Source organism: Polypterus senegalus, chromosome 17 (assembly GCF_016835505.1).
Source record: "Polypterus senegalus isolate Bchr_013 chromosome 17, ASM1683550v1, whole genome shotgun sequence".
Taxonomy (NCBI): domain Eukaryota; kingdom Metazoa; phylum Chordata; class Cladistia; order Polypteriformes; family Polypteridae; genus Polypterus; species Polypterus senegalus.
The window spans coordinates 804,744-830,826 of NC_053170.1; the positions used below are offsets into that span (position 1 = coordinate 804,744).

Here is a 26,083-nt window from a genome sequence, read left to right on the forward strand (position 1 = left end):
ACCCAGCCTGAGAGGGGCACCCTGAGGCAGCTGTGCTCAAGTCGCCACTTTCTAGCAATTTCTTGGCAGCCTGTAAACTTGAATCAACAGCAGGAGGCGCCCCAGCACTTATTTTAGGTTTGGCTCCTGGAATTCTAAGCAGACCCTCACTGAAGATCTGAGGTTACGGTGGTTTAAGGGGACCGGCAGGGGCCACCGAGATTCTTGAGGGCCCTGTAAGCCAGTAGCCTGTAGTGTGGTGACATCAAGACTGGAGAGACGTGTAATCAGCTGAACGGTGGGATCAATCAGTCGATCAATAAATGAGGCACTCGGACTGCTAGGGGCAGATCTGCAGCATGGTGGTCCCAGTCTGGACCACCAGGGGGTGTAGCCTGGCAGGCCTGCTTCAGATGCCTTGGCACCTTATACAAATATTTAAAACTTCCTAGAGATGAGACAGTGGTCATGTGTCCAGCATTGGGATTAATGGCTGATTCGTCTCTCCTTCCTCATGGGGGTCCTTTTAGGTGCCAGTTGGTCATGTGAGCCTCATGTCACAAGATCTGACCTCGTTTGGCTGAAGAACACGAATTGGATCTTCTCACAGTGACCTGATCTGGTGATCTGTTGGTCCAGCAGATGACAACGTGGGCAGGATCTGAACGAGGTGGGCAGACCTGAGAACGTCCAGCAGGACCACAGCACTGGTCTCCTTGCACTGGCTGCCCGCTGAATGTCCAGCCTCCCACCAGGTGGTCCTCTCTCTCCTCTGATACCATGTCACAGTCCAAGGTCATGTGATGCTGAACGCCTGTTGTCTTTGGAGTGACCACCACATGGAACTGCCTGCCCCCTTATCTGAGACCACCACTTCCATACAAGAGTCCACGGGACCATCGGGGGGGGCACGTAAATCAGGTGCAGTCGTCAGAATTTGGGGGGGTGAATCAAGCATACACATCAAGAGGGGATCGAGTGTGACTGTCGGGGGGATGTAAATCAAGTGCGTTCATTGGGGGATCAAACGAGATTGTCGGGGTGTGGGGGCATAGATGGAATGAGCTCATCGGGGGTGGAGTGTGATTGTTGGGGTGGGGGATGCAAATCAAGTGTGACCACTGGAATGGGGGGGGGGGAATTGTCATCAGCCCGGTGGTCCCTGGTCAGGCGCTCGCTTTGGTGGCCTTTTCTTGTTTTGTTTTTTTATGTTGATGACCCCGAGTGTCATGACAGGGACCTGTAAGTGACATGCACTACTGTTCTTCTTTTTTTTTATTTTATTAATTTTATTGTAATCATACTAATAGATCAATTTTTACAAAAAATACGATTGAAAACAAATCTTATTAGACGGAATTGGGACAAAGTGACCGCGGGTGGGTGGCGGTGGTCTTTGCGGATGATAAAGACGATCTTAATGGAGGAGACGCGGCGAGAGGCCCCAGAGATCCCTTCGGCCCGTCTTCTGTGGCTCTCCTCACCACCACTTGTGTTCTGCAGCAGTCATTTCAGGACGTGGTGTTCGTTGTCCAGCTGCCTGGTGCACACCAGCCCCCTCAGAGCCCTCGACATGCAGGGGGGTGCGGACAGCACGGACCGCCCTGAAGTCAGCAGTCATCTCGTTCACCTTGTCCCCATTAAGGGACACACTGTCACATTTGGCACCAGTTCATGAATCGTCGTAAGCTTGTGGGACACCTTGGAGCCACTTTACTGGATTGAGACCCCCAAAGCCCTGAGGGACTTGGCCCCTTCACAGAGGGAGGTGACACTTGTAACAGTGGGGTGGGAGTCACTCAGGAGAGCCCCCTGCACCTCACATACATGACACAATAAATACATACAACTGATTACAAACACAGCAATGAAAGGAAAGACCCCGTGTCACCCCTGTGTCCCCCCCATGCCCCCCCTACCTCCACCAAGTCTGTACTGTTATCGGAGCTTGAGGATCTCGGAGTGCACTGAACCGCGACACATGGTGGACTGTCCGCCTTATTTAAACTGCCTGCTTCCTGGAAATAAGCTAAAGCCATACAGTCGTACCACCAGCGTCGAGAACAGGAACGGGTACAACGCCCACCACTGTGCCTCCCCCGGTGGGCACTTCTAAATGGTCAACTCGCTACAGCTGGCCTGAGCTACCAACATGTCACCTGTCCTCATCCTGTGCGATGTCCCTTTGACACAGTCACCTGTCTGACCTTGGCACCACTGCGACGGTCGTTCAGATGGTTTGTGTCCTACTGCTTGGGCACAGACATGAGCAGAGATGTCAGGGGTGCACCAGGTGAGCACGGGGGGGGGCCCCAAGGATGGGTGCTGTGCCCTCTGCTCTTCTCCCTATACACCTCCTCACTGGGCCCCTACGGTATCAGTGCCACGCAGCTCTACCTCCACATGGCTCAGCCTGGCAAAGACGGACCACCTTGTTATCTTCAGCACCCCATCTTAGCACTCAGCCTTGAGGTGACCACTGATGACCAGCCCTGCAGGTCCACTCCACATCATCCTCGAGACCAGAGGGTCTCTGACCGATTAGGGGGCACAGTGCCCGCGCCAGGCTCTGGTCTCAACACATCAGGACTACTGCAGCTCGCCACTGGAGATGATTCAAAATGCGGGGGCCCACCTGGTGTTCAAGCAGCCGAGGTGGGCACATGTCTCTTCAGGTCACTACATTGGCCCCCAGCAGCAGCACACCTTAAGCTCTTAAGACCCTTGAGACTCGCCCACCGAGTAGTCGACGGGGCCTCTGCTCCTCCTTGAGCACTCAGGTCTGCTGATGTGTGGTGTCTGGTGATGCCACCTCTGTGTGGTATCAGGCCTCAGGTCAGACTCTGTTCATGTGCCGCTCTTACCTGCCCACCTTCGTTTGGAGCTCTCCCTCCCTCAAGGTGTTCAAGGACGCGTTTGAAGACCCTCTCGCTCGGTGCATTTCTGTCTAACTGGCAACGGCTTTGTCACTCGCTGCCAATTTGTTCTGAGCTTGTCACTTGTCGCCGCCTTATCCCTGAACACTTGTTTCCCAAACAGTCCCCAGACTGATGTTTACTTGATTATGTTGACCTAATTTGAAAGTTGCTTTGGATAAAAGAATCTGCTAAGCATATAAATATGAAATAATAATAATAATAATGACAAACCCCAACACAAAGCCACACCACAAAACACTGCCATAAATAGTCTGATCAAACGGCTGGCCTTCACCCGAGCCCTCAGACCCTCTCGCAGTGGAAGACCCCCTCTTCTGGACTCAACCAGCACCCACTCCCCTCCACAATACTTCAAGGAGCAGCTGGTGAGTGGGGTGTTCACAAGCCAGCACTGAGGGGGACTGTGCTAAAGGAGTTGTCATTTCCATGGCTGGCACCACTTGTGCCCACCTAACTCATTAACGCACCACCTGTAAAAGGTATGAGTGCAACAGTTCCAGGATGTACCAGTAAAGCACCTTGATGGTGATTGTGGGGGGATTGGGGGCGTGGTTTTGGTCACGATGGAAGGGCGCTATATTAAAGAAAAATCGTATACATTATGTGCCCTAGATGGCACCCTCAGGCCACCATGATGTTTGCTGCCATTTATGTACCACCACCAACCCCTTCCCTCGCTCCACCCCCGCTAAACGGGCTAATGAAAAAAGAAAAATCCGTGATGGGGGGCACACAGTCGCCTTGTCCTTTGGGCAGGGAGTGAAGCCCCCCAAGACTCGGCGGAGCGGTCCGGTCGGGTCGTGTCAGTCAAGCGACACCGCGGGCCGCACCTTTGTCTCGACTGGTCTAATTCGACACCGCCCCGCCCAGGATGCGTGTCGCTCCAAAAGGTCCCACATGCGTTGGCTCCTCGTAACGGCCGTCCGGGCGGTGCCACAGGTGCACACGACAGCCCGAAGTCACCGCCAGACGCCGCGCTCGTTCAAGGCGAAGAGCTCGGCCTTGTTTGTTTACATGACGGATTACAGACCCCAAATCCTTCCGCCGCTCGGTCAGCCCGCAGGACGCGTCACCAATATCCCTCCGCGCATTTTAGCTGAACGTTGCGCAGCAGCAGCAGCAGAACTCGGCTCACCCTCATGAGAGCGGCGCGGATCTGTCATTAAGGGTACGTTTTAAAAAGCCGAAGTTACGGGGATTCTCCTGTGCTACCGAGGGCCATCGTTCATGTAGGGACTATTTAGGACGGAGGAAGTGGAAACTGCTTGGCGGGGAGTCACTTTGTAAATACAGCACAGTGCATTATCTCCAAACTCACGTTGTATTCGTAATATCACCTGAATGTTACTTAAATTTTATTTTTTTTTCTGTTTTCGTTTTCGATAAACTAATAGAGAATTAAGAAAACAATTCTTCCACATCTGTCTACGTCCACCCCTTGGCGTTGCAGGATAGTCTCGTCCGGAGGGCTGTTACCCAGCGCTCTCATGGGATAGGGCTGATTTTGTTAAAATTGGCACAGCGTCGGACCAATTCCATGGCACTCTGGGCTTAGCAACAGAGCTCCGAGCCGTCTGCCCAATGGTCTCGATCAGCGAGGGCGGGCCGAGGCGGCGGGCTGGTACTTGGAGTCCACCCAAAGGCAATATGGGTCGGCGAGTTTTACAAGCGCTGCTTTTCGTGTGCGTCGTGGGGCGGTAGGACTACAAATCCCTTGCGCTTACCTGCGCCGCGCCGCATGCGTACTCGGGCACATTCGTCTATAAAGGAGCGAGGGCTCACTCTGTTTCCCAGTAGTTTTTGGTGAGGGTGAAAGTGGCTGTGCTGAGGTGTGAGTGACAGCAAGGGGCACGAAGGAGTTAATGCTAGTTGAGCGGGTGGAAGCGCACAGCCATTCTTCCCAACTTCAGGAGACATCATGAAAAACGGGCGTCTTTCATTCACACTTGTCAAGTCGGCCGCCAACTTGTTTCGACTAAGCAGGGATGTAAAAATTGTCAAATAGCCATAGCGTTGTAGACGAAGTGGGACGAACTTGACGGAAGGCAGGAAGGACGGACGGACGGACTTTGTTGTTGTTTTTTTGATTGCTTGGGGGGGGTGCAGTCACGCCCCCCTCCCCCTTTTGTCGCCTGCTGGAAGGCATCATGTCCAAACCTCGCGATCAAGAGGAGAGCCGCGGCGAAGAGGCGTCAGGCGGCCGAGCAGGTGGGAGTGTTGTGCCCGGGCATCTCCCTGCCGTCGACGAGGGCGGCACTAGGGGGCGCGCTAGAGAAGCTCCCCCGCCACACAGCGCGAGCAACAGCTGCGGCAACAGCAGTCCTGCGCGCGAGCCGAGGCAGGGGGGCGAGGAGGTGTGTCTCGGCGACTGGGCAGGAAACGTGCATCCAGCCGCCGGCCACGGCAACCAGGGCCCGCCGGAGGCGCGACAGCTGGGCAAGAAGAAGCACCGGCGGAGGCCTTCCAAGAAGAAGCGGCGCTGGAAGCCCTACTTCAAGCTGTCGTGGGAGGAAAAGAAGGAGCTGGACGAGCGGGAGACGGCCAGAGCGTCGCGCCTGAGAGAGGAGATGTTCGCCAAGGGGCTGCCGGTGGCGCCCTACAACACCACGCAGTTTCTGATGGAGGACCACGACCGTGAGGAGCCCGACCTGAAGCCCGAGCTGTGCGCGCGCCGGCCGGCCTGGGCCAGTCGCTCGGAGGACACCGCCAGCGAGGAGGACTTTCTGGACCCCGACGAGGAGGACGAGAGCGGCGGCAGCGACGGGATGGGCCAGGTCGGGGGTGAGTTTCTGCAGCGGGACTTCTCCGAGACGTACGAGCGGTACCACGCCGAGAGCCTGCAGAACATGAGCAAGCAAGAGCTGATCCAGGAGTACCTGGAGCTGGAAAAGTGCCTGTCCCGTCTGGAGGAGGAGAACAACCGGCTGAGACTGCGCCTCGGGAGCGCTGCGCCGCTGCCCCCTTCCACGGCCGGCTGCCCCCGGGTGCGTGAACTGGAGACCGAGCTGGAGAGGTTGCGCGGCCAGAACAGAGAGCTGTTGCGGGAGAACGACGAGTGGAGGCGAGAGAGGGGCCTGCTGCCCTCCGCGGCGGCGGGGTGGTGGTGGCGGCGGCGACGACGACGACGACGACGACGGGGGACTGATCCTCGCGAATGAGCGGGCCGGCCGGCCGGCCGCGACAGGGCACGAGTATCCGAGCCGAAGGGCCGCCCATGTAAGTACGGTAGTTCATTTTATAAATCCGGTCTTGTCTTCACGCTCCAGGGATTTATAAATACAACTACTCGACTCGGCCACTTGCTCGGTTTCGTTGCATTTTATCGCAATACTTTTGTACTTTTTATTCATTGTCATTTTTTTTTTTTTTTCTGCTTTGGACTCCAGAAAAGTTTCAAGAGTTGAGACTTGAAAGGAGAAAAAGAAACTTTCCATAAATAATGTATATATTTTTAAAAAAAAGAAATTGAAGCTTTTTATGAGAACAGAATTACTAAAGAATCCATTGTGTATTGTTGCTGACCCATTTTTATTTTTTTTTACTCTTTGTTGTGGTCTGTTAACGTGAACCTGACCCCCCCCCCTCCTCCGTTTGTCCGTTGAGCCCCCCGCTTGTTGCCCCCACCCATGCTCATCATTTTGTAAATATTGTTCAATATGTATTCATATCTATAAATGAACCTAATGAGGCTTTGCTTTTTTATTTTGAATCCAAGGGGCTGTCGTGGTGAGAAGTGCCGGGGGGCTCCTTTGTTTCGTTTTGTGGTGCCATCAGCGAGACCCTCCGAGTTAAAGTGGCTTAGGGGAGGAGCAGGCGACCCGAGCAGCGCCGCTGTAGGAGCAGCTTGTTGGCGAAGGGGGCGAGGATGGGGTGGTGTTGGGGCAGCAGTGGGGGTCCTCTTGGTTTCTGGTCCCGTTCTCGGCACTGGGGGTCCCTTGTGGATCATTTTGGGCTCTTGTAGTGCGGTGAACGGGCGGGTGGGCCATTCGGCCCCACAAAGCTCGCCGGTGCCTCCACTTCAGTCCTCCACAGTAACATCAAGTCACGCTTTGAGGGGCTCTGAAGCCGTCTCGGTGGTCCTCTGTGACTGACTGTTTATGTGGAGTTTCTCGTTTCCAAGTGCCCAGTGTTGTCATTTGACCAAACTTTAGGCCTGGAGGTCTTCATTCCAGCCCCCCGTATAAGACTGAAGAGACCCCCTGGGCCTTTGTTTTAATGACTCCTCCATAATGAGATGAGGTGCCAGCGTGAGGGATGTCGTTGTGCCACCGCTGCCCACGCGTGAAGAGCTGTGGAGGTGACGGGATGAGTGTGTTACCGGCCCACCAAACGGAAAGGTGCAGGACGAAGGAGCTGAAGATGGCGGCCCACCAGGAGTTGGACGTCTGTTTGTTTTTTGTCGTCTTAGACTTGAGGACTGAAGACCCCGAGTGACTGCGGCCCTCCAGCGCCTCCCCTTCTGGAGTTCCCGGCCCACCGACTGTAAATTCCATTCCATTGAAGCCCACCACCCTGGGGGTCTCCAGGACTGGGGTTTGAGGCCCACTGCTCTACGCTCCCCTGCTGTGTGATGGCAGGGGGGTCCGCACAGGTGGGCTTAGTAATAAACGTCTAAGTTGGACGTCCACCGCTAGACGCTCGTGCAGTAATGAAGGTAAATGGGAGCAGCAGGTTCTTAAAGCCAAGTTTGGGGGTCTCGAGGGGCTCGTCTTCTGCTCCGCTGGCGGTCCGGTGGGCTCCTGCTGATCTGTTTGGCTCCTCGAATTCTAAAACAAAAGCTTAGCTGAGGCGCTGAGAGACGGGGGTCCGATCCCAGCTAGTGGGCGCCTCGCGTGTGCTCCGAGGGTCTGCCCCTCACCCCCCCTTGGGTGACTGAGGCCCGTGGTGGGCTGCTTTGTGTTTCCTGCTGCTACGATTGGCGCCGTCGCCCTGCAAGCCATAATTGGAGTGCGGGGGTCCAAAAAACAGGAAGAATTGTGGGCTGTGGGCGATTGTTACGGCTGGCATGTGTTTGCTTTGTTATGGTGACGGTGACTTCAGCTAAGGGTCCTCTTGTCACTGTGCCACATGTCACTAAAGTGACACGACAAGCTGCTGAATGTTAAAGGAGGGCATCTGAAGGGCCTGCTGTTGACGGGAAGCCGTTTTCAAAATCGCGAGGGGGTCCGACGCCCGCACCTCCTGAGGAACACTAAAGAGGAGCCAAGGAACTCCTGAAGTGAGACGTTCTGAGCAGCCGCGCGGCCCCCCGGCATTGACACTGGGCATCGGGGAAAACCGAGACGGTTTCGCTCTGTAGTGATGCCACCTTGGTGGTGGTGGTGTGGTGCAGGGCTGGGGTCCCCCAGCTGTACCCCCTCCTAAAGGGGCTGGGCCCCATATAAGGGGTCATTTAGTAAGCGACCAGAGTTTGGTGCCCGCCATGTGCTTGGCTGGTTGGCAGTGTTGAAATACGAGTTGAAGAGTGTGACTGGGCAGTGGCTTCACCCCGAAAGTGACCACTCTTGTAATTTGCCCTTTTGGTGCCCCACCACTCTGGCTCTGGCAGTTCCTGCTGGTTTTGTTGAGTGCCACTTGAGTTAAAGCTTTGTGAGCCTCCGTGTATGTGGGGTGCCCACCAGCCCAGTTCAGAGTCACGGAGGCCAGAGCCCTTCCCAGCAGGAGGGACAGCACAGGCCCAGTGGGTCACTTGGCTTATTGCGAAGCGCAGGGCAATGCGTTGGCATCAAAGCCCACTTGGCTGGACTGAAAGTGCTGTGCCCAGCCTGGGCCGTCGTGTTGCCACTCGCCATCCTCTCTCGTTGAACTCTACTGACTGATCTGATCAGAGCTAGTGGGGTGAATCGGAGGTCTTGACCTCTGTGCCTGCTGGCTGACCAGTTCATGCTTGGCACCTTGTGGCATGGTGCACCCTTGTTGTGACAGTGAGGTGCTCGTGGTGGTCCTTTGGCATATGTGGACAGCCATGCATCTAAGCCCCTGCTAAAGTGGCACTTGAGGGCAGACTGGGGCCCTAAAGGGCTTTGTGGCATACCGCCCCCTCCCTGCCGCGGGCACTGTATGATGTCCACAGTCCGCTGGTAACTCGTGACATGTAGCCAAGTCCAGGGCTGCTTGGTTTAATTTCAGGGTCACTGGAGGGCTAAGCCTCAGCACCAGCATTCTGACTTTGTGGTGTCTAGGGTTGGCACACTTTTTAGGTTTTTCATGGCCGACACGAGTGACATTAAGCCCACTACTTAATAAAATGTAAATTAAAACTCTTAAGAATCAAGTGTGGAGATTTGGGGGTCCAATCAGAGGCCCTGGAGCAGAGCTGCCTGGCACCCACCCCTGACCTTGGGCCAAATTCGCACAGTGGTCATCTGGAGTGGGCACAATGTGTAATCTGCAAATTTTAGATCCTGGAGAAAAGCCCCCCGGAGTGACTGACCAGGTGGGGTTTGAACCTGGCACTGGACTGGTGAGGGGGCTGCAGGAATTACTAGCCCCCATTTCGCCCATTTCAGTGTTTTCTTGAGCTGTGCCACTGCAGCCTCACCTTGCCCCAACATGGTGGGCTTGACTTTAGTGTAGTGCCACTGCGGGCCAAGACCAGGCCTGGACTCAGTGGGCACACTGGCATCTGTCCAGCTTTGAGGACTGGGCTGTCACGGCGGGCACAGCAGGTGGTGGGTGTTTGGGGTGCCATAGTGACACTTTTTGACCTTAACAGACGGGTCGTCCCCAGCAGCGCCACGTGTCCCACGTGTGTCCGTCTGTGTTTTTCCAAGTATTGAGGGCATTGGGGGCCCACCAACCCTCTTTAATAATTTTAAGGCATTTCCATAGCGTGCTCCTTCAAGAGGGCATCATGCCCCATCTTAATGGGTTTTTAGATGGCGAGTTCCCAGTTACTGTTTTTCTGGCCTGGCACCCCAGCAGGCACAAACTCCTTACCCTTCTAAAGTGGAAGAGACAGGAGACCCGTGGGGGGGGGGCAATACCTGCAGGCTGTGGCGCTCGTGTTGAGTGCCATCTTGAATGCCAGATGGGATGTGCCTCCGTGACCCTCCTGTGACTGGCAACTAAGTGGGCTGCTGGTTCGGATTGTGATGCCTGGCAGCCCCGTTCTGGGCTGGTTGGATGGTCACTTGCTCATGTGCCTTGGCGGTGGTCCTGCAGGACCCCAGTGGATGCAGTTTGTGTTTTGTTCTTGTGAGTGGTCCAATACGTGGCACTTAGTGGGGTGCTGGTGCCAGGCTGTCACGTTGGCGCTTCTTGTGGAGGCCATTGATTGCAGTTTGTTGCACTTCAAGCTCTCGGGTGATGCCCAGTTTGAGACCCTCGCTAGGCTGCTGTCTTCAGTTGGGTTTGTGCCACCCTGATGTCAGCTGCTCAGAGATGAGGAGTCCCAGTACCGTGAAGCCCCTTAGTGCCACGTGGCCATAGCAATTACTAGTTGCAGGTGGGCACCATGCAGAGTGAGGAGGAGTGCTGTAGTCTGTTATATAGCGCCTTTCACTCAGTGGGGTCTCGTTGCTCTGTGCCCACCTTCTCTTGTCTGGTTTCTATGACGATGGCTCAGGGGACAGGCCCCCATAAGCTGAAAGGTGGGCTGGTGGGTGGTATGGACCACCGGGCACACTGAAGGGGAAAGGCTGAGGCACCAAAAGTTAGGGTCAGCAAGACCACGTTGGCCACCAGTGTCACACTTCATCTGGCCAGGCACTGATGCCTGTCTGCCTGAGCCACACTGGGCATGAGGCTTACCTGGGCACACTCGAGTGTGCGTGCAGCTGCCCGTATGTGAAGTGCAGGGCCCCCTGATGCCACATTACCCCCCCCGTGTTGTCACTACAGCTGTTGTCTGTCACCTCTGAGCTTGTAGAATCTTCTCGTGACATCAGCTCTGTAAGCGAGACCCCTGCGTCGCAGATGAGTGGGGGGCTCTTATTAAATTGAACCCAGAGGACAGCAACTAAAAAAAGGGGGTTGGACAAAATGCCAATGGAAGTGTCACCCAACGCTATGGACCACCGTGGGCTACGAGAAGCACAAACTGCATCTCTAATGGGCACCACTCCGCGATCTCCACATTTAGTGACAGGGTGGGCAAAGGAGACCACCGGGGGTTAAAGCCGTGAACAACAACAACAACAACATTTATTTCTATTGCACATTTTCATACACGCAGTAGCTCAAAGTGCTTTACATAATGAAGAATAGAAAAATAAAAGACATAATAAGAAAACAAAATAAATCAACATTAATTAACATCGAATAAGAGTAAGGTGGTCCAATGGCCGGGGGGGACAGAAAAAAACAAAAAAACTCCAGACGGCTGGAGAAAAAAATAATAAAATCTCCATCTAACGTGGAGCTTCTGGAAAGTTCTTTGTGGCGTTTGCCGGTATGGGGGTCTTAGCCCCTCTGGGGTGTTGTGGGTGGTGCCTGACCGGATTACAAATGTGAAGAGGGTCCCTCTTGAGGTTTAAATGAGCAGGGGGCCCGGGTGACCTGTAGGATGGACCAGGTGACCCACGGCTCCATGTGATTAGTCCAGTATCGGCATGGGGGGCTTCACCTTCACCCTGCTAGGGGCTGCTGAAAACCTGTGGCCGTTTGAGCCTGGAAGGGGACACGTTAGGAGGTGACACTGTCCCTTTGTCACTCTTGTGTTTGGCGGATAGCTGTTGAGGGGGCTCAGTCGTTCGTTTTGAGTAAGTGCTGCTACTTGCACCCCCCGTTGTCTCCACCAGGTGTCCTCACACTGCCAACTTGTGCCAAGTGTTGAGGTCCTCCCGCCGTCTCCCATGATGCTCCTGCTTGCACACGGGCCTCCAGCTGGGGGTCTCACTCACTGGTGCCCCCTCCATTTCTGTTTCATTTGGATGGTTTCTGCCCGTTGCATCACCGATGCCAATGCTGTGCACCCCCCAACGTCTGTGTCAGAGGTCCCCTCCTGTTGTCCATTCAGCTGAGGCCCACCTGCCACCAGAAATGGCAACGTGACCTTAAACTTTAAGCCCCCTTCCGCAATTCTAAGGCTCCCCCGAGAATGCCGCCTCACCAAGTGAACTTTACAGACGAAAAGTAAAAAAACAAGAATATCGGGGTGGGCGTGAAAGGCCCCCCACCAGCAGATGAGCCCCCAATCCTTCAAATACAAAGCCAAGTACTTGAGGAAGCCAGCAGGGGGCGCCGTGCTTGAGCCCTGCCTCTTGGGCTCCACCCCATGACATCCTTTAACCAATAGTAAAGCAGAACTGACTGGAAACGGCCACACGTGTGTTGAGTTCTGACGGGGGGAGTCACTAACCTGGCATTGCCTTCTGGGCACAAGTTGGCATAAGCCCCAGACACATGAGGGGTACCAACACAGGACCACAATGGGTCACCCACTTGCTGCCTGAGGCCAGGCGGCAAGGTTAAAGTGAGCTGGGCAGGCAGGTGGAGAGCAGTGAGGACAGGTGGGTTCGGGGGGTCTGATGGCAGCTAGAAACGGAGTGAGGGGGCAAAGGGCAAAAATGGCAAAAGTCTGAAATCTCTGCTGCTAAGTTTGTAAGCAGGGGGTCTGCGTTAACGAGAAACAGATGCAGCGGGGGCTTAAACACCAGCAGGGAGAGGACGTCTGACAGGTGACAGCTTGGGGGACACTAACAGTGAGAAAATAAATGGGGGGCATCCAACAACCACAAATAGCTCTTTAAAAATTGAGCGTTGGCCCCCAAACACAAAATCAAAAAGAAACAGAAGCAGAGAGGGGCTCGGGGGCTGAAAGGTCATCGGACCCCCTGATGAGCGTGACACTGACGGGGGAGCAGTGCCCACGAAAAGCAAAGAAGTGGTTTATAAATGCCAACACAAAACTCTGTGCCCATAATGAAGAAGCTGAATGGGCACCAGAAGTAATGAAACGTGACCGGCGCCATCACAGCGTAACGCTAAGAGTCACAAGGAGCGGATGCCAAGGGCGTCATCAGAAATTAAAAAAAATAAAACAAAATAAACACCCACACGTTACAAAGACCTGCTAACAAAGATGGCATCCGGTGCCAGCTGGGCATTGGTAAGGAGAGGGTGAACTGAGGACCAAAGCAGTTCATTCTGTTATTGAGTTTATTAAGCAATTCAAATTATTAAAAAAAAAAACAAAACAAAATATGCAAAATTACTGCAAAAAAAAATAATAAACAAACAAACGTGTGACATCAGCGTGCCAACGATTTGGGCAAAAAGGTCAAAGGAGCCGCAAACGTCCACCATCTCCAGCCAACTGAAGGGGGAGCCAAGCTGGGGGTACCTTAAAATAGGCCACACCCCCGGGAGGAGGGGTCAGCATTCAGAGAACAGGACACGAAAACATGACATCTGAATAAAAAGACCCCAACATCCGTGACCAGAATTACAGTAGTACAACGAGCAGGGGGCAAAACACTGAGCGAGACCACCGCGCCAGCAGAAGACGGCGGGGTAAGGAGAGCAAGTGACCCGCTGCGGACACACAGCTGCCCTCTTCATGAGCCCTACATCCGCTTATGGGGGCGCTGCTCTACACACCGAGTGGTCTCAGACTCAACAAGCAGGCTTTGGGGCCAACAAGCCCACCCAAACCCCATCATGTGCCACAAACAGCAATGGGTATTTAAAATAATAAAACGTAACAAATCGGGGCGCAAGACCTGAATAACAGCTTGCAGTAAAGCACAGGGGGTCCAAGGGGGATGGCTGAAGCCATCCAGTGGTCCACAGAGGCCTGCTCAGGTCACATGACGAGGGGCAAAAAAAAAACAGTACAGACCAGGCCTGGACCACCTGGACTGCTGGGCACAGATGAGATGGAGGACAGACAGACAGACGGACCACCACAAAGGGGGTGAAAGGAAGGATGGCACACAGAAAATACAACTCAACGTCTCTGTCAAAACCCGCGGGGGTCCCAAAGCCAAGATGTCACTTGGCCAAAGCAAAATGGTGAGTCAGGTAAAGAGGCGAATACTCAGAGACCACCGTCGGCACATAATGACGTGCTTTACACGAGAACAACCCATCGAGTCCTTGAGGTGTCCCCAGAGTGTGTGACATCACCAAGCCAGCGATCACATGACCACAACACAAAAACGGAGAACAGCGTGAGCTTAAAGGCAAATTAAGGACATGAGGCGGTGGGCCGAGTCGCGGGGGGCTGCTCAGAAGCTCCTCTTCATCCTGTCACATGTGCTGCTGCACCTGACCAACACACAACGTCACGGGCAACAAGAATGAAAAAAGAAACCCACATCAGCTGAGGACCCCCGTGCTGTTCTGACTGCCACCACAGGAGGTGCCACACTAAATGTGGCTGCCAGCAGGTGGCACCAGACTGAATGCAGCCACGGTAACCAGTCAGGCTGGCGAAGCCCTCACGTGTAGGCCCGAGCAGCACGCTGGGTGTCGCCCTCACAGACAGACAAGCCAGGTGTGAAAGGCGCTATATAATAAGTAGACAGTCCAGAGGACTTCTGACTAAAAATGTCACCACTCTGTGGTGCAAAGTCATCGGGCATACAGGACACGTCACTTCATACAGATAAACGTAACAAATGCCCAGAATACTCCTTAACGGTACTGGCAGCCATACTGCCCCATGGGCAGAGCCCCCCGACATGCCACCGCTGTCCGCAGTGACAGACAGATGTGAAAGGCACTATAGAGCAGTGGTGGCTGGAGGGTGGCAGCGGTGAAGTAGACCCAGGTGGGACTCGTCACTGCTCCTGCCACCATGACAAATGGGAACACCCTATAGTGGGGGGCTTCGTGGTGCCGAGTAGAAAAGCCAGCCGAGTGCTGCCTGTGTGCTCCATCACCTCCCAGTATGGCAGACCACCAATGACCGGCCTGTGTGGGGTGCAAGTCAGGGGGAGGCCGGCCTCATGCGGACCACCGCGGCCACTTCTGGTCTTCACATCACATTGAGGCGGTCCAGAGGTGAGCAGCTGAGTGGACTGCAGGACTGTGGGGGCGAGAATTACAGGGGGCTGCCATTTGACAGCCACAAGGTAGTTGAGGGGGTCACACACACAGGAAAGTCAGACAAGTGGACAGCAACGAGTCGCCCGGTCAGTGTGTGTGTGTCCAGCAGGGGTCCCTCAGCCTGCAGGTTCAGGCCCACCTCAACAGCCACAAGGACAGAAGAACAATTTTAGACTTGGCATACAATCAGCCCACCCAGCTGTGCCAGAAGACCCCCAATAAAAGTCGACAGCGATAAACAGCTGTTAGCTCTCGGATCGTCCCCAGGTGCCGTCAGGACCTGCAGGGGCTTGGAGGGCCAGGAATTCCAAAGACCCCGGGCTGAGCAGGTCAGCGGGGTTTTGGGGGTCTCGAGTGTCAGGATCATTTAATCATTGAGGAAGGCGATCCGCTGTGGCGTGTTGGGGGGTGGCCGCTAACTGGTGTGACCCCCCTGTGACACAACTAACTCATCACAGGGATGTCGGTGGGCTCCCCAGCAGGAGCTGCTAGTGCAACATTTCAGTACGATGAAGACCAGGACGACTTTGGCATTTCTTCTACCAACTTGACCATCCTGTGGGTGGGCGACTCGTGGGCCGTCGTCCTGCTGCGTGACCCCATGACCCCACCTCACGTGATGGACATCCTGCTGCTACAATTCCGAGTTTGGAGTTCCATTCACGATGGCCACCTGAACTGGGGACCCTCACTGTGGTCCTCTCAGCACTGACACCCCACATCTGCGCTGCACGTGTCTCACTTCAGTCCACCCACAGCGTGGCTTCCTGGCTCTTTAGATGGTCAGCGATGTCCTCGATGGAGAGCGGCGGCGTCCCCCTTGCAGGCCGGCCACGCACACCGCTGTTCTTCAGAGCTCTCCCGACGGTGGGCTTGAGAACGACGACAGCCAATGCAGGAAGGGCCGTCAGCTCCTTAGACGGTAGCCGGTGGAGTCCTCTGGGACCCTTCTGAACGTCACACGCCAAGCTGGTGGGCCGACCATCGGTGGACCGGTGGGGTCCAAACTCCTCATGCCTGCTGGGTGAACATCAACACATCAGACTTTGATGGTGAAGACCTCCATTGACGGGCACTCAGACGTCCCCACACGCATCACGACTCCCAAATAAATAAATGAAGGAGTCGACGGCTCGGGTGTCCCGCGAGTTCTCTCTCCGTCCCGTGTCACGCAGGAGTAAATTCTAAAAGGTTCACACGAGTTTCTCACACCAGCGCTACGTTCAGATTTACCACAGAAGCAAAATCCAACGTCCTTGTGAATTCTTCTGGGATGGACGACACTGTGATGGAAAATGGAGGGACCTGCGGGAATGAGGGAGCACAGTGCGCCACTAGACCCCCCTAAGAGCGGGTGACCCTGACTCGGCGAGGGAAGCAATGAGCAGAGGGGTCCAGTTCGTTATGTGCTGTGGTGGCCATTAGGCCGCGTTTCTGTATCCGCCTCACACTTCACGCAGACACGAGGGATCCGAGGCCCAGGGCGGTCCCGCCGCTGCCCCCTGCCAAACCTGCAGAGCACGCTTGACGCTTCAGCCGCTGCCTGCGTTTATTGACATTGTGGGGTCGTCGTTCCTTCTCCTCAGGCCCACGTTTAAAATGTTGTGTAATCCTGAGAAGGCCGCGTTAAGCTTTTAAACCAAATCAAGTTTTGCACGCTGCTCCCTAGTTTTATTTGTCACTTTCTCCAGCTGTGCCTTTGCAGAAGACGTCCAAGCGCCAGGGCCCAGTGTGCGTATTTACATAAGGTGATGGTCCCCATTTGAATTTGACTGCAAAGAAGTGTCACAAGTGTTTCCCTAAGGGGACAATGAAGGAAGTAAAACCGGAGGACACCTCAAACTGTGAACTGGAGGCAATGGAAGAACCGTGCAGCGGATCCATGCAAAATGCCCTAAACTCTCTGAGGTGACACTGGGGACACCTGTGGAAATGTGTGGACACCCAAACCCGGCCAGGGGTGACGGAATGCCGCCGCCAGTCGGGTCTCCAGCTGGAAGTTTTTCCAACCCAACTTGACGGGTGTCTGGAAGGCCCAAGGTTTCTGTAAACGGGTCATCCCGCATGTCGCATCTCGCTGGACTGCATTAAAATCGCGTCTGTATGAGAATAAGCGCTATTTAAAGCCACCCGTGACAACGGCATCTAAATTTAGAATGACTACACCGAGAGAGCCAAAATAAACTCGCGCCATCTCGACGTGCACTTTAACGGATCGGCCAATTAAATTTAACCCCTCGTATAAAACTTCGCTTTACAGTGCCAGTATAGCGCCTGCTTTTTGACGTGGAACGGCCAAGTCCGTGTAACTTGTTCGAAGTAGTCCGTCATATTTTCACATTGACCTGAACGTCACACAATACTGTTTATGTGTGCTACATTCCCTTTAAACACAAATGCAACACAGAAAAACATCAGCTTCGCGTTCAAGTCAACAGTTTATAGAGCCTCCGCCCGGCCATTAACAGCACGTACTCGTTCTCCAAACGTGCCGTCCCAACGGTCACCGCGCCTGTTTTCAGTCACATGATAGCAGCTGTAGCCAATGGGTCTCCAGAGCGGGCGAGGCATATGGTGCGCGCGAGCCAATCGCTGAGGTGATTGGAAAATGTAGTTTTATGAGTCGTCTTTCTACAGTGTATTTCGTTTACTCCGCCCCATTCTGGAACTGCAACTCCCATTAGCCAATTCCTCTAGCGCGAGGAAAGACGTGCCGTACGGGCCCTTATGGAGAAACCAGTCGTCGGTTGATGGATCATTCGTTGAAGGGAAGGAGACGAGAGAGGAGGTAGGTGCTAGACTCTTGCAAATAATCGGATGATTTATTCCAAAAATATGCTCACTTCGACGCTTCGCGAGTGCAATGGAGTGTGTGGTTCAGAAAAGCTTCAAGTTAGTACGCGTATATTTGGTAATCGAGTAGAGTAGAAGTAGCAATACAAACGTTAGTTATCCATGAAGGTGACATCACGCGGACTGCGCCGGCGCGTAGTGACGTCACGTGTGTGTGTGTGTGTGTGTGTGTGTGTGTGTGTGTGTGTGTGTGTGTGTGTGTGTAAAAGTAAATAGCAGGCAGAAGGAGTCGCCTGCATCAGGGGGGCTGTCGAGGGTGGGCGAGTCCTGACTTCGTCGCGGCCACTTGAAGCCGTTCATTTTGCTGCTTTGCCACGTCCACTTTTTGAACTATTGAGCAGGAGGACCAACAGTGCACTGATTAGACAGCAGGATCGCCAGATATTAAACTTACAGTAAGCATGCATTCGAATTACCAACAAATTATGAACGGAGGTTTAAAATATAACACGCCGATCTAAAGACCGTTTTTAAAATAAAGGATATGACCCGGAAATGCCAAAGTAAGGGTTGGCCCCGAATTATTTTGCAGGCTTATGAACTACGCTGTAAAGTTGGTGCCTTGTAATAGAGGATTAAGCATTCAGTGATACGTTTGACGTGAATTGTCAGGTTAACTAAGATACACGAACATTTACTCCGAGAGATCAACACCTGCACGTGTGCCCTCATTGAGCAGTTCAGAGTCACACACGCCCACCTGCTGCCCCAGAACAATTTCGAGTAACCAGTCAGACAATTGGCATCCTTCTGGACTGCCGATGAAGTCCCACGCAGACTCCAGGAGAACATTTAAATGGCAAGCAGCAGGCATCCCTGCCAGGTGTTGGCGCAGAGTGTAAGTTAAAGAAGGGCACGGCCCAAGGTCCTGCTGCTCAGTGCTCCGTGTGTGTGTGTGTGTTTGCCCTCCAGTCTTATGTAGTATTTTTCACGTAGACGGTGTGCAGCATTTACACTGATGACGCGGTACAAACATGTTGACTACGCTAACTGGTTTACTGTTTGGTCAGAAGTGTAACATCCAAGTCGTTGATGGTGTGCCTGAGCTCACCTTCCAATGGAGGCTATGGGGAGAGCATTTCAGTTTGGGCAGTAAACGAATATAATCGCAATGTCGATACAAATAATTATTGCCTTATCTGCCTATTTGTGCCCATCAGCATTGGCATTGGCTTAAATAAAGTCATATTTGATATCCGACAGGAGATAAGGAGAGGTAAACTGGCTAACGAGTGCACCTGCATGCCAAGGTTGGGGTGGCAGGTTAAAGAAGGTGACCTTTCACTTGGCAGGGACATTTCTGATGCCTGCTGTTTCCCTCTTTCCGTTATTAGGGTGTCAAGTGTGTAGAATGTCCGTGTTTTCCAGCATATAAAGGATCAAATCTGTGAAGTCCGTCATTTGCAAACCCGCTGAGTCCTAAACTGGGTCATGGAGGGTGCTGGAGCCTATCCCAGCTATCCATAGAGCACAAGGCAGGAACAAACCCCAGACGGTGCCAGTCTATCATAGGGCACACATACACACTCGGGCTAATTTAGTGACGCCAGTCCACCTAACTGGCATGTCAGTGGACTGTCGGAGGAAACTGCAGCATCCAGAGGATGCCCACGTGGAGGTCTTGCAGACCTGGGATGCGCTCCTGAAGTTTGTGAAGTGTTTGTTATATTTTATATATTTAATTAGCAGTTATCTGCTTCGCAGTTCCACAATCCAGGGTTCAACTCCTGGCACATTCACTGTTTGTGTGGAGCACACGCTTGGCGTGGGTTTTCTCGGGGATCATCGATGAGATGCGCATTTTTAGTTTGCTGCGATCGACAAACCCACAAGTGGACTGGCGTCTTACCCTGGACTGGTTCCTCCTGCCTTGCCCTTAACGCTGCTGGGATGGGCTGAATTTCCCAACGTCCCTGTAGTATACAATCCAGTTTCAGAAAAAATGGAGCAGCCTTGCACCCCGTAGCACATTTCGGCCCCTGCATATTCTGCTGTTTCACTGGGCACAGACCTCGGTGGCGTTTCCTGCCGTGTTTGGCCCTCAGCTTAGAGGGTAGTAATGGTGAACGCTGAATTCCAAAGTGGGAAGTGCAGTTCATTCACACCGAGTGACACCTGCCATTCGGCCGTTCATCATCTTATTGTTGTTATTATTTGTGAAATGTAATTACAGTAATAATTAAAACGATAAAAACCGTGGATGAGGCTCAAATCTGTACTGGCACCAGTGGGTGCCCACCACACACACACACACACAGAGAACAGGCCAATTTAGAGCCCACCCGACACACTGTGAGGGAAATTGGAAGGCACACAACAACCGGGCAGAGGATTGGGGCCTGGCACACTGACCGTGCCAGCCAGTACACGTCACCCTAACTCCTGCCTTTATTGATCCCATGGTCACATGTACACGCGTGTGTGTATTTATGGTGGGTACGGGAAAGATTCAGACCCCCTTCAGTTTGTCACTCTTTGTTATATTGCAGCCATTTGCTAAAATCATTTTAATTAATTTTTTCCCTCATTAATGTACACACAGCACCCCAAATTGACAGACAAAAAAGAAGAATTTTTGAAATTGTTGCAGATTTATTAAAAAAGACAAACTGAAATCTCACCTGGTCCTAAGTATTCAGACCCTTTGCTCAGTATTTAGTAGAAGCCCCCTTTTGAGCTCATACAGCCAGGAGTCTTCTTGGGAAAGATGCAACAAGTTTTTCACACCTGGATTTGGGGATCCTCTCCAGTTCTGTCAGGTTGGATGGTAAACGTTGGTGGACGGCCATTTTTAGGTCTCTCCAGAGGTGCTCCATTGGTTTAAGTCAGGGCTCTGGCTGGGCCATTCAAGAACAGTCACAGAGTTGTTGTGAAGCCACTCCTTCGTTAGTTTATCTGTGTGCTCAGGGTCATCGTCTTGTTGGAAGGTCCCAGTCTGAGGTCCTTAGCACTCTGGAGAAGGTTTCTGTCCAGGATATCCCTGTACTTGGCGCATTCATCTTTCCTTCGATTGCAACCAGTCATCCTGTCCCTGCAGCTGAAAAACACCCCCACAGCATGATGCTGCCACCGCCATGCTTCACTGTGGGGACTGTATTGGACAAGTGATGAGCAGTGCCTGGTTGTCTCCACACATACCGCTTAGAATTAAGGCCAAAACGTTCTATCTTGGTCTCATCAGACCAGAGAATCTTATTTCTCACCATCTCAGAGTCCTTCAGGTGTCTTTTAGCAAACTCCATGCGGGCTGTCATGTGTCTTGCACTGAGGAGAGGCTTCCGACAGGCCACTCTGCCATAAAGCCCTGACTGGTGGAGGGCTGCAGTGATGGTTGACTTTCTACAACTTTCTCCCATCTCCTGACTGCATCTCTGGAGCTCAGCCAAAGTGATCTTTGGGTTCTTCTTTAACTCTCCCACCAAGGCTCTTCTCCCCCGGTAGCTCAGCTTGGCTGGACGGCCAGCTCTAGGAATGGTTCTGGTCATCCCAAATGTCTTCTATTTAAGGATTATGGAAGCCACTGTGCTCTTGGGAACCTTAAGTGCAGCAGAAATTTTTTTGTAACCTTGGCCAGATCTGTGCCTTGCCACAATTCTGTCTCTGAGCTCTTCAGGCAGTTCCTTTGACCTCCTGATTCTCATTTGCTCTGACATGCATTGTGAGCTGTGAGGTCTTATATAGACAGACAGGTGGGTGGCTTTCCTAATCAAGTCCAGTCAGTAGAATCAAACACAGCTGGACTCAAATGAAGGTGAGCTCAAGGATGAGCAGAAGAAATGGAAAGCACCCGAGTTAAATATATGAGTGTCACAGCAAAGGGTCTGAATACTTAGGACCAGGTGAGATTTCAGTTTTTCTTTTTTAATAAATCTGCAACAATTCTTTTTTTTGTCTGTCAATTTGGGGTGCTGTGTGTACATTAATGAGGGAAAAATTAATTTAAATGATTTTAGCAAATGGCTGCAATATAACAAAGAGTGACAAATTGAAGGGGGTCTGAATACTTTCCGTACCGCCGTATGTTTTATTCAGGACCGCGTTCCACTGATGGGTAGGGTTGCCTTTCATGTCTCTTAGGTGTGCCCCCCGCTGGCCTGCACTCACACTGCACTTAATGTCGGAGGGACGTCGTGTGTGTCAAAGTGGCTTGTCCTTGGAGTCGTGTAGGGCAGGGTGGCACTGTGCCCTTTTACAGATTTACAGAGCGGGCTGCACGCTTTTTACGGAAACAAATGGTGTTAAGGGAGGAATCTGCAGCTTTTCATGCCAACTACGATGCCCGTGACAATACAAACCTGTTGTAGCTCAAATGCTGTTGAATGAAGGGAGAGTCGCACCATCTGACTTGTCACCTCACTGGCATCACGTCTGTTTTCCATGCTTGGGCACATTTAGTGATCACACTGTTACCGAATCCTACTGAACTGTGCCCGGGTACACCTCCTCCAAGTGGGCCAGGGCACGGAGCGATCACACCAGTCAAACGACTTGACTGTGGGAGGGGGTAAAATGCGGGCACGAAACGAAATGCCAGTGGGAGTACACCCTTACTTTGGAGAGGAGTTGTGCCAGTCTGTCTCCACTGGATGTTGTGTGCTGCGGGCACCTGCACCCCGAGTCGGGCGTCCCTCCAATCAGCAGTGTTGGCAGCCTTTTGATTTAAACAAATGCGTCAGAGGAATAATTGAGGGGCGCACCATGGGCAGTGGTTCCGAGTGCCAACTTCTCTCAATGGCCGAAAACGTAGCGTGCGCCACACGGCACGTCCAGGTGGTAAATGCCGAGCCGTTGTGCTCCCCGTGCTAGGCATCTGCTCGCAGCAGGCATGTTCAGTCTGGCAGGCGGGCGGGCGGGCGGGCGGCTGGCTGGCTCTTCTTTATTTGCGTCTCTCCCTTCTGGGCAGGGTGTGCTGTGCTTTGAGAGGCGAGCCTGGTGCCAGAGCAGGCCAAGACCATCTCTGATATTCCAGGCATTTGGGAGTCCCCTTCTTGGCCCCGAGAGCCGACTGTGTGCTGCGTGAGGGCCGGCCTCGTATGTCCTTTGTGCCCTGCTCCAGTATTGGACCCTCTGATCGCTAAATGGACAGTCAGCGGTGCCCATCTTGATATCTAAATACAACTTTGAAAAATCGGCTGCCTTCTCTGCCCACAAACCGTGCTGGCCATTCCCCTGGATGTGGCTCTCCGATGGCTGTCTAATAGCTGAGTGGCCATCGTCTGCCTGGTGCCCCCTGCTCGGTTTTGGCCGGGTGGGTGCCTCGGTGTGCCCGCTCTTCCTAGCTCATCGACGTTTCTTATGTCTTGCAGGTCAAGATGGTCGACGTGCTGACGGCGGCGAGTCCGTCCTTCTGCTTGGCCGAGCCAGCTGGGGAGCACGCGTCAGAAAGTCTGGTTGAAGAGCCCCCTGCGGCGGGTGCTGTGCCCCATGACTGCTCAGCTGACCACCACAGCGGGATGGCGCAGCAGCAGCCGCTCCCTCCAGAGTCGCACGCCAACCGCAAGAAGCACCGGCGCCGGCCCTCCAAGAAGAAGCGGCGCTGGAAGCCATACTTCAAACTGTCCTGGGAAGAGAAGAAGGAGCTGGACGAGCGGGAGACGGCCAGGGCATCGCGACTGCAGGAGGCGATGTTTGCCAAGGGTCAGCCGGTGGCCCCCTACAACACCACGCAGTTCCTGATGGAGGAGCACGACGGTAAGGAGCCCGACCTGAAGCCCGAGCTGTGCGCGCGCCGGCCGGCTTGGGCAAGTCGCTCGGAGGACACGGCCAGCGAAGAGGAGCTCCTCGAACCCGAGGAGGAGGAGGACAGCGGTGGCAGCGACGGCGTGGGGCAGGCGAGCAGCGAGTTTCTGCAGCGGGACTTTTCAGAGACGTACGCCCGCTACCACGCCGAGAGCCTGCAGAACATGAGCAAGCAGGAGCTGGTCCAGGAGTACTTGGAGCTGGAGAAGTGCCTGTCCCGCCTGGAGGAGGAGAACAACCGGCTCAGGGACCGCGTGGGCACCAGTGCCAGTGCGGACAGCGCCGTGCCACCGTCGCCCCCCGCCTCGGGCCTGCTGACACGGGAGCTGGAGGCCGAGCTGGAGAAGCTGCGGGCGCAGAACCGAGAGCTGCTGCGGGAGAACGAGCTGCTGAGGCAGGGAAGGGCAGACCCCAAAGCCCCCAAAGCCCCCGCCGGACAGTGAAGGCGAAGCACGGGACTCTGGGAAGGCGGCCGCTCCACGCGCTGCGCGGGACTCGTTAAGAGCGGTGGCAGAGCCGCACAGTCCAGCCGCCATTTCTCCTTTCACCTGGGACTGTTTGCAGATAGAGGGGCCGGCGTGCCCGAGCTGCTGCCACTCGCTGCGGGGTCTTCTTGGCCTTCTTTTCTTTTCTTTTCTTTCTTTTCTTTTCTTTCTTTTCTTTTTTAACCTGCTGGCTCCTACTGCACAGAATAAAATGTTTCTTCTGTCCAAGTGTTGTTCACAGTGTGGTGGTCCACTCTCACTTAAAACACACTTCGGTGGTCCGCCCGCAGGTCCACACTTGTGTTGAGTGTTAATACGGAGCGCCTGCACATGGCAGGATGTGCCACTCGACCAAGGGCCCGTTGGCAGGGACGATCGCCACAGTGGATGGGGGAGAACGCGAGTGGGCTGCGGAGCGATTGGCGCTCTCACGTGTTCACCTAGTGCCTGAGTGGGCCATCAGGGGGCCGAGGTCTCCATCGACGGCCTTCCTCCCATCTGCACCCCTCTTCTGCATCAACGTAGCTGGCGGTCCTCGAGGAGCCCGGCCCCCCCATCTTTGCCATCTGTATGAGGCTGGACAGATCGCTGCCCATTGGCGCTGCTGTTTGGTGCCAAATCTGAAATCCCCTCGCTGCATTCTCTCAATGCTCTCCACTCGGGTGCACTTTGCAGGACGCATGGTGTTGCTGCCTGCGATGGACTGGCGCCCTTTGCTAACTGGGGTGGGCTCCTGGCCCCCCGTCCCCCAATGGTCTGGACATTTCAGTACTGCATTTAAAGAAGAGGCCTACGCTAATGTGCACGATGGGATAGGCGGTGGGCTTTAGCCAATGCAGAGAACTCGAGGGGATTTCAAAAGGACAGGCGCTGGTGACGCCAATCCAACGTCGTTTATTGTCACCTACAGCGAGGCACACGGTGACCTGCTCAGCGGCTGAACTCCAAAGACGACATGCCGGCCGTCGACTCTCGTTTAGGACAATCGAGACGGCACTTGGTTGGCATGGCTGGTATCTCAGGGGGCACCACTGGTCACGCCACTCCCTGCAGGGCCTTGTGGTGGACGTTCTTTGGAGCTGGGAGGGCAGGTCAGGTCCTCCATGATGCAGACACCAAGGTCCCAGAAGATGTCAAGCCTGTAATGTCTCCTCCACAGTGCCCACCTCGTCCAGGTAGGTCTGCCCGTTGCTATTGGAGACGAGGCCTACATCAGGGGGCTCGACACATGGCCCTGTGGGACGCCCCTAAAACCCGAGTCAGATGCGATCCCAGTCAGCTACTTCCAGCTCTGAAGTGGGGCGGGGCTATGAGGTGGGCTTGTGTGGTCACATGGTGTGGGTCACATGGAGGGGACTTTTCACAACCCAAAGGCCATCCCTTTAAAAGTGGGGGGTTGTGCGCCCGTTAGGCCCGTCGTGGCACATTGCATGTAGTTCGGTGTTCTCTGAGGGGCATGTTTAGGGCGAGGGAACGCTTAGAAATGTTTTCCATTGCAGTGAATTGCAGCTCATTTTACAAAGGGGCTTTCAGCACCCACCCCACTGAATTAGGGTACCATCATGAAGATGCCCACTCGGGTGGACTGGCATCACTCGGCTCAGACTTCAGTCTGGATTATTGACATTTTTACAGTGTAAACCGCGGGCAGCTCCTCCATCCATTGCTTACGGGCACATTTCACTTTTCCTTGAGTCACATTCTAGAACGTTCTCTCTGCTTCTACTCGACATACAGTAGACCACCTTCAGTGAGGCCAGTGCTGAGCGGCCCACCACAAACTCAAAGTGCTCCATCATCTGCACTGGCACCAGGTGCCCAGGCCTTTTCATTTATGGTGCCCCCCGAGGTCTTTTGCTCCATGTACCCTACACTCCGTCAAATAAACTGAACTGTGGCCCTGGTCCAGACTGAAGCGCACGGCCCACAGTGGGCCCACAGGTGGCATTCCTTCAACTCACTGGTGCCCCCCAATCCATCCCGCTGTTTCCATTCAGGACTGGGCATCACCTTCAGCTGTTCCTGCTTCTATCGGACACCTGGATCTGAAGACCACACCGCTGCTCTGAGGTGGTCTTCCAGTAGCTGCTGCAC

General features: G+C 53.9%; 2 protein-coding genes across 3 annotated transcripts; both read left to right on the forward strand.

Annotated features, from left to right (window-relative positions):
- The first annotated feature begins 3,747 nt into the window (after window positions 1–3,747).
- On the forward strand, window positions 3,748–24,217 carry LOC120517825 (protein HEXIM1-like). 2 transcript variants are annotated; one of them, XM_039740323.1, is made up of 2 exons: window positions 3,748–4,086; window positions 23,072–24,217. In XM_039740323.1, exon 2 carries the CDS (start codon window positions 23,078–23,080, stop codon window positions 23,945–23,947), a length of 870 nt encoding a protein of 289 aa, XP_039596257.1. In that variant the 5' UTR covers window positions 3,748–4,086; window positions 23,072–23,077; the 3' UTR covers window positions 23,948–24,217. The 2 variants fall into 2 exon arrangements, with proteins under 2 accessions (XP_039596257.1, XP_039596256.1); XM_039740322.1 differs by lacking the exon at window positions 3,748–4,086 and adding an exon at window positions 17,485–17,700.
- On the forward strand, window positions 4,597–6,607 carry LOC120517824 (protein HEXIM1-like). The gene has a single exon (XM_039740321.1). It carries the CDS (start codon window positions 5,066–5,068, stop codon window positions 6,074–6,076), a length of 1,011 nt encoding a protein of 336 aa, XP_039596255.1. The 5' UTR covers window positions 4,597–5,065; the 3' UTR covers window positions 6,077–6,607.
- Window positions 24,218–26,083: the final 1,866 nt, after the last annotated feature.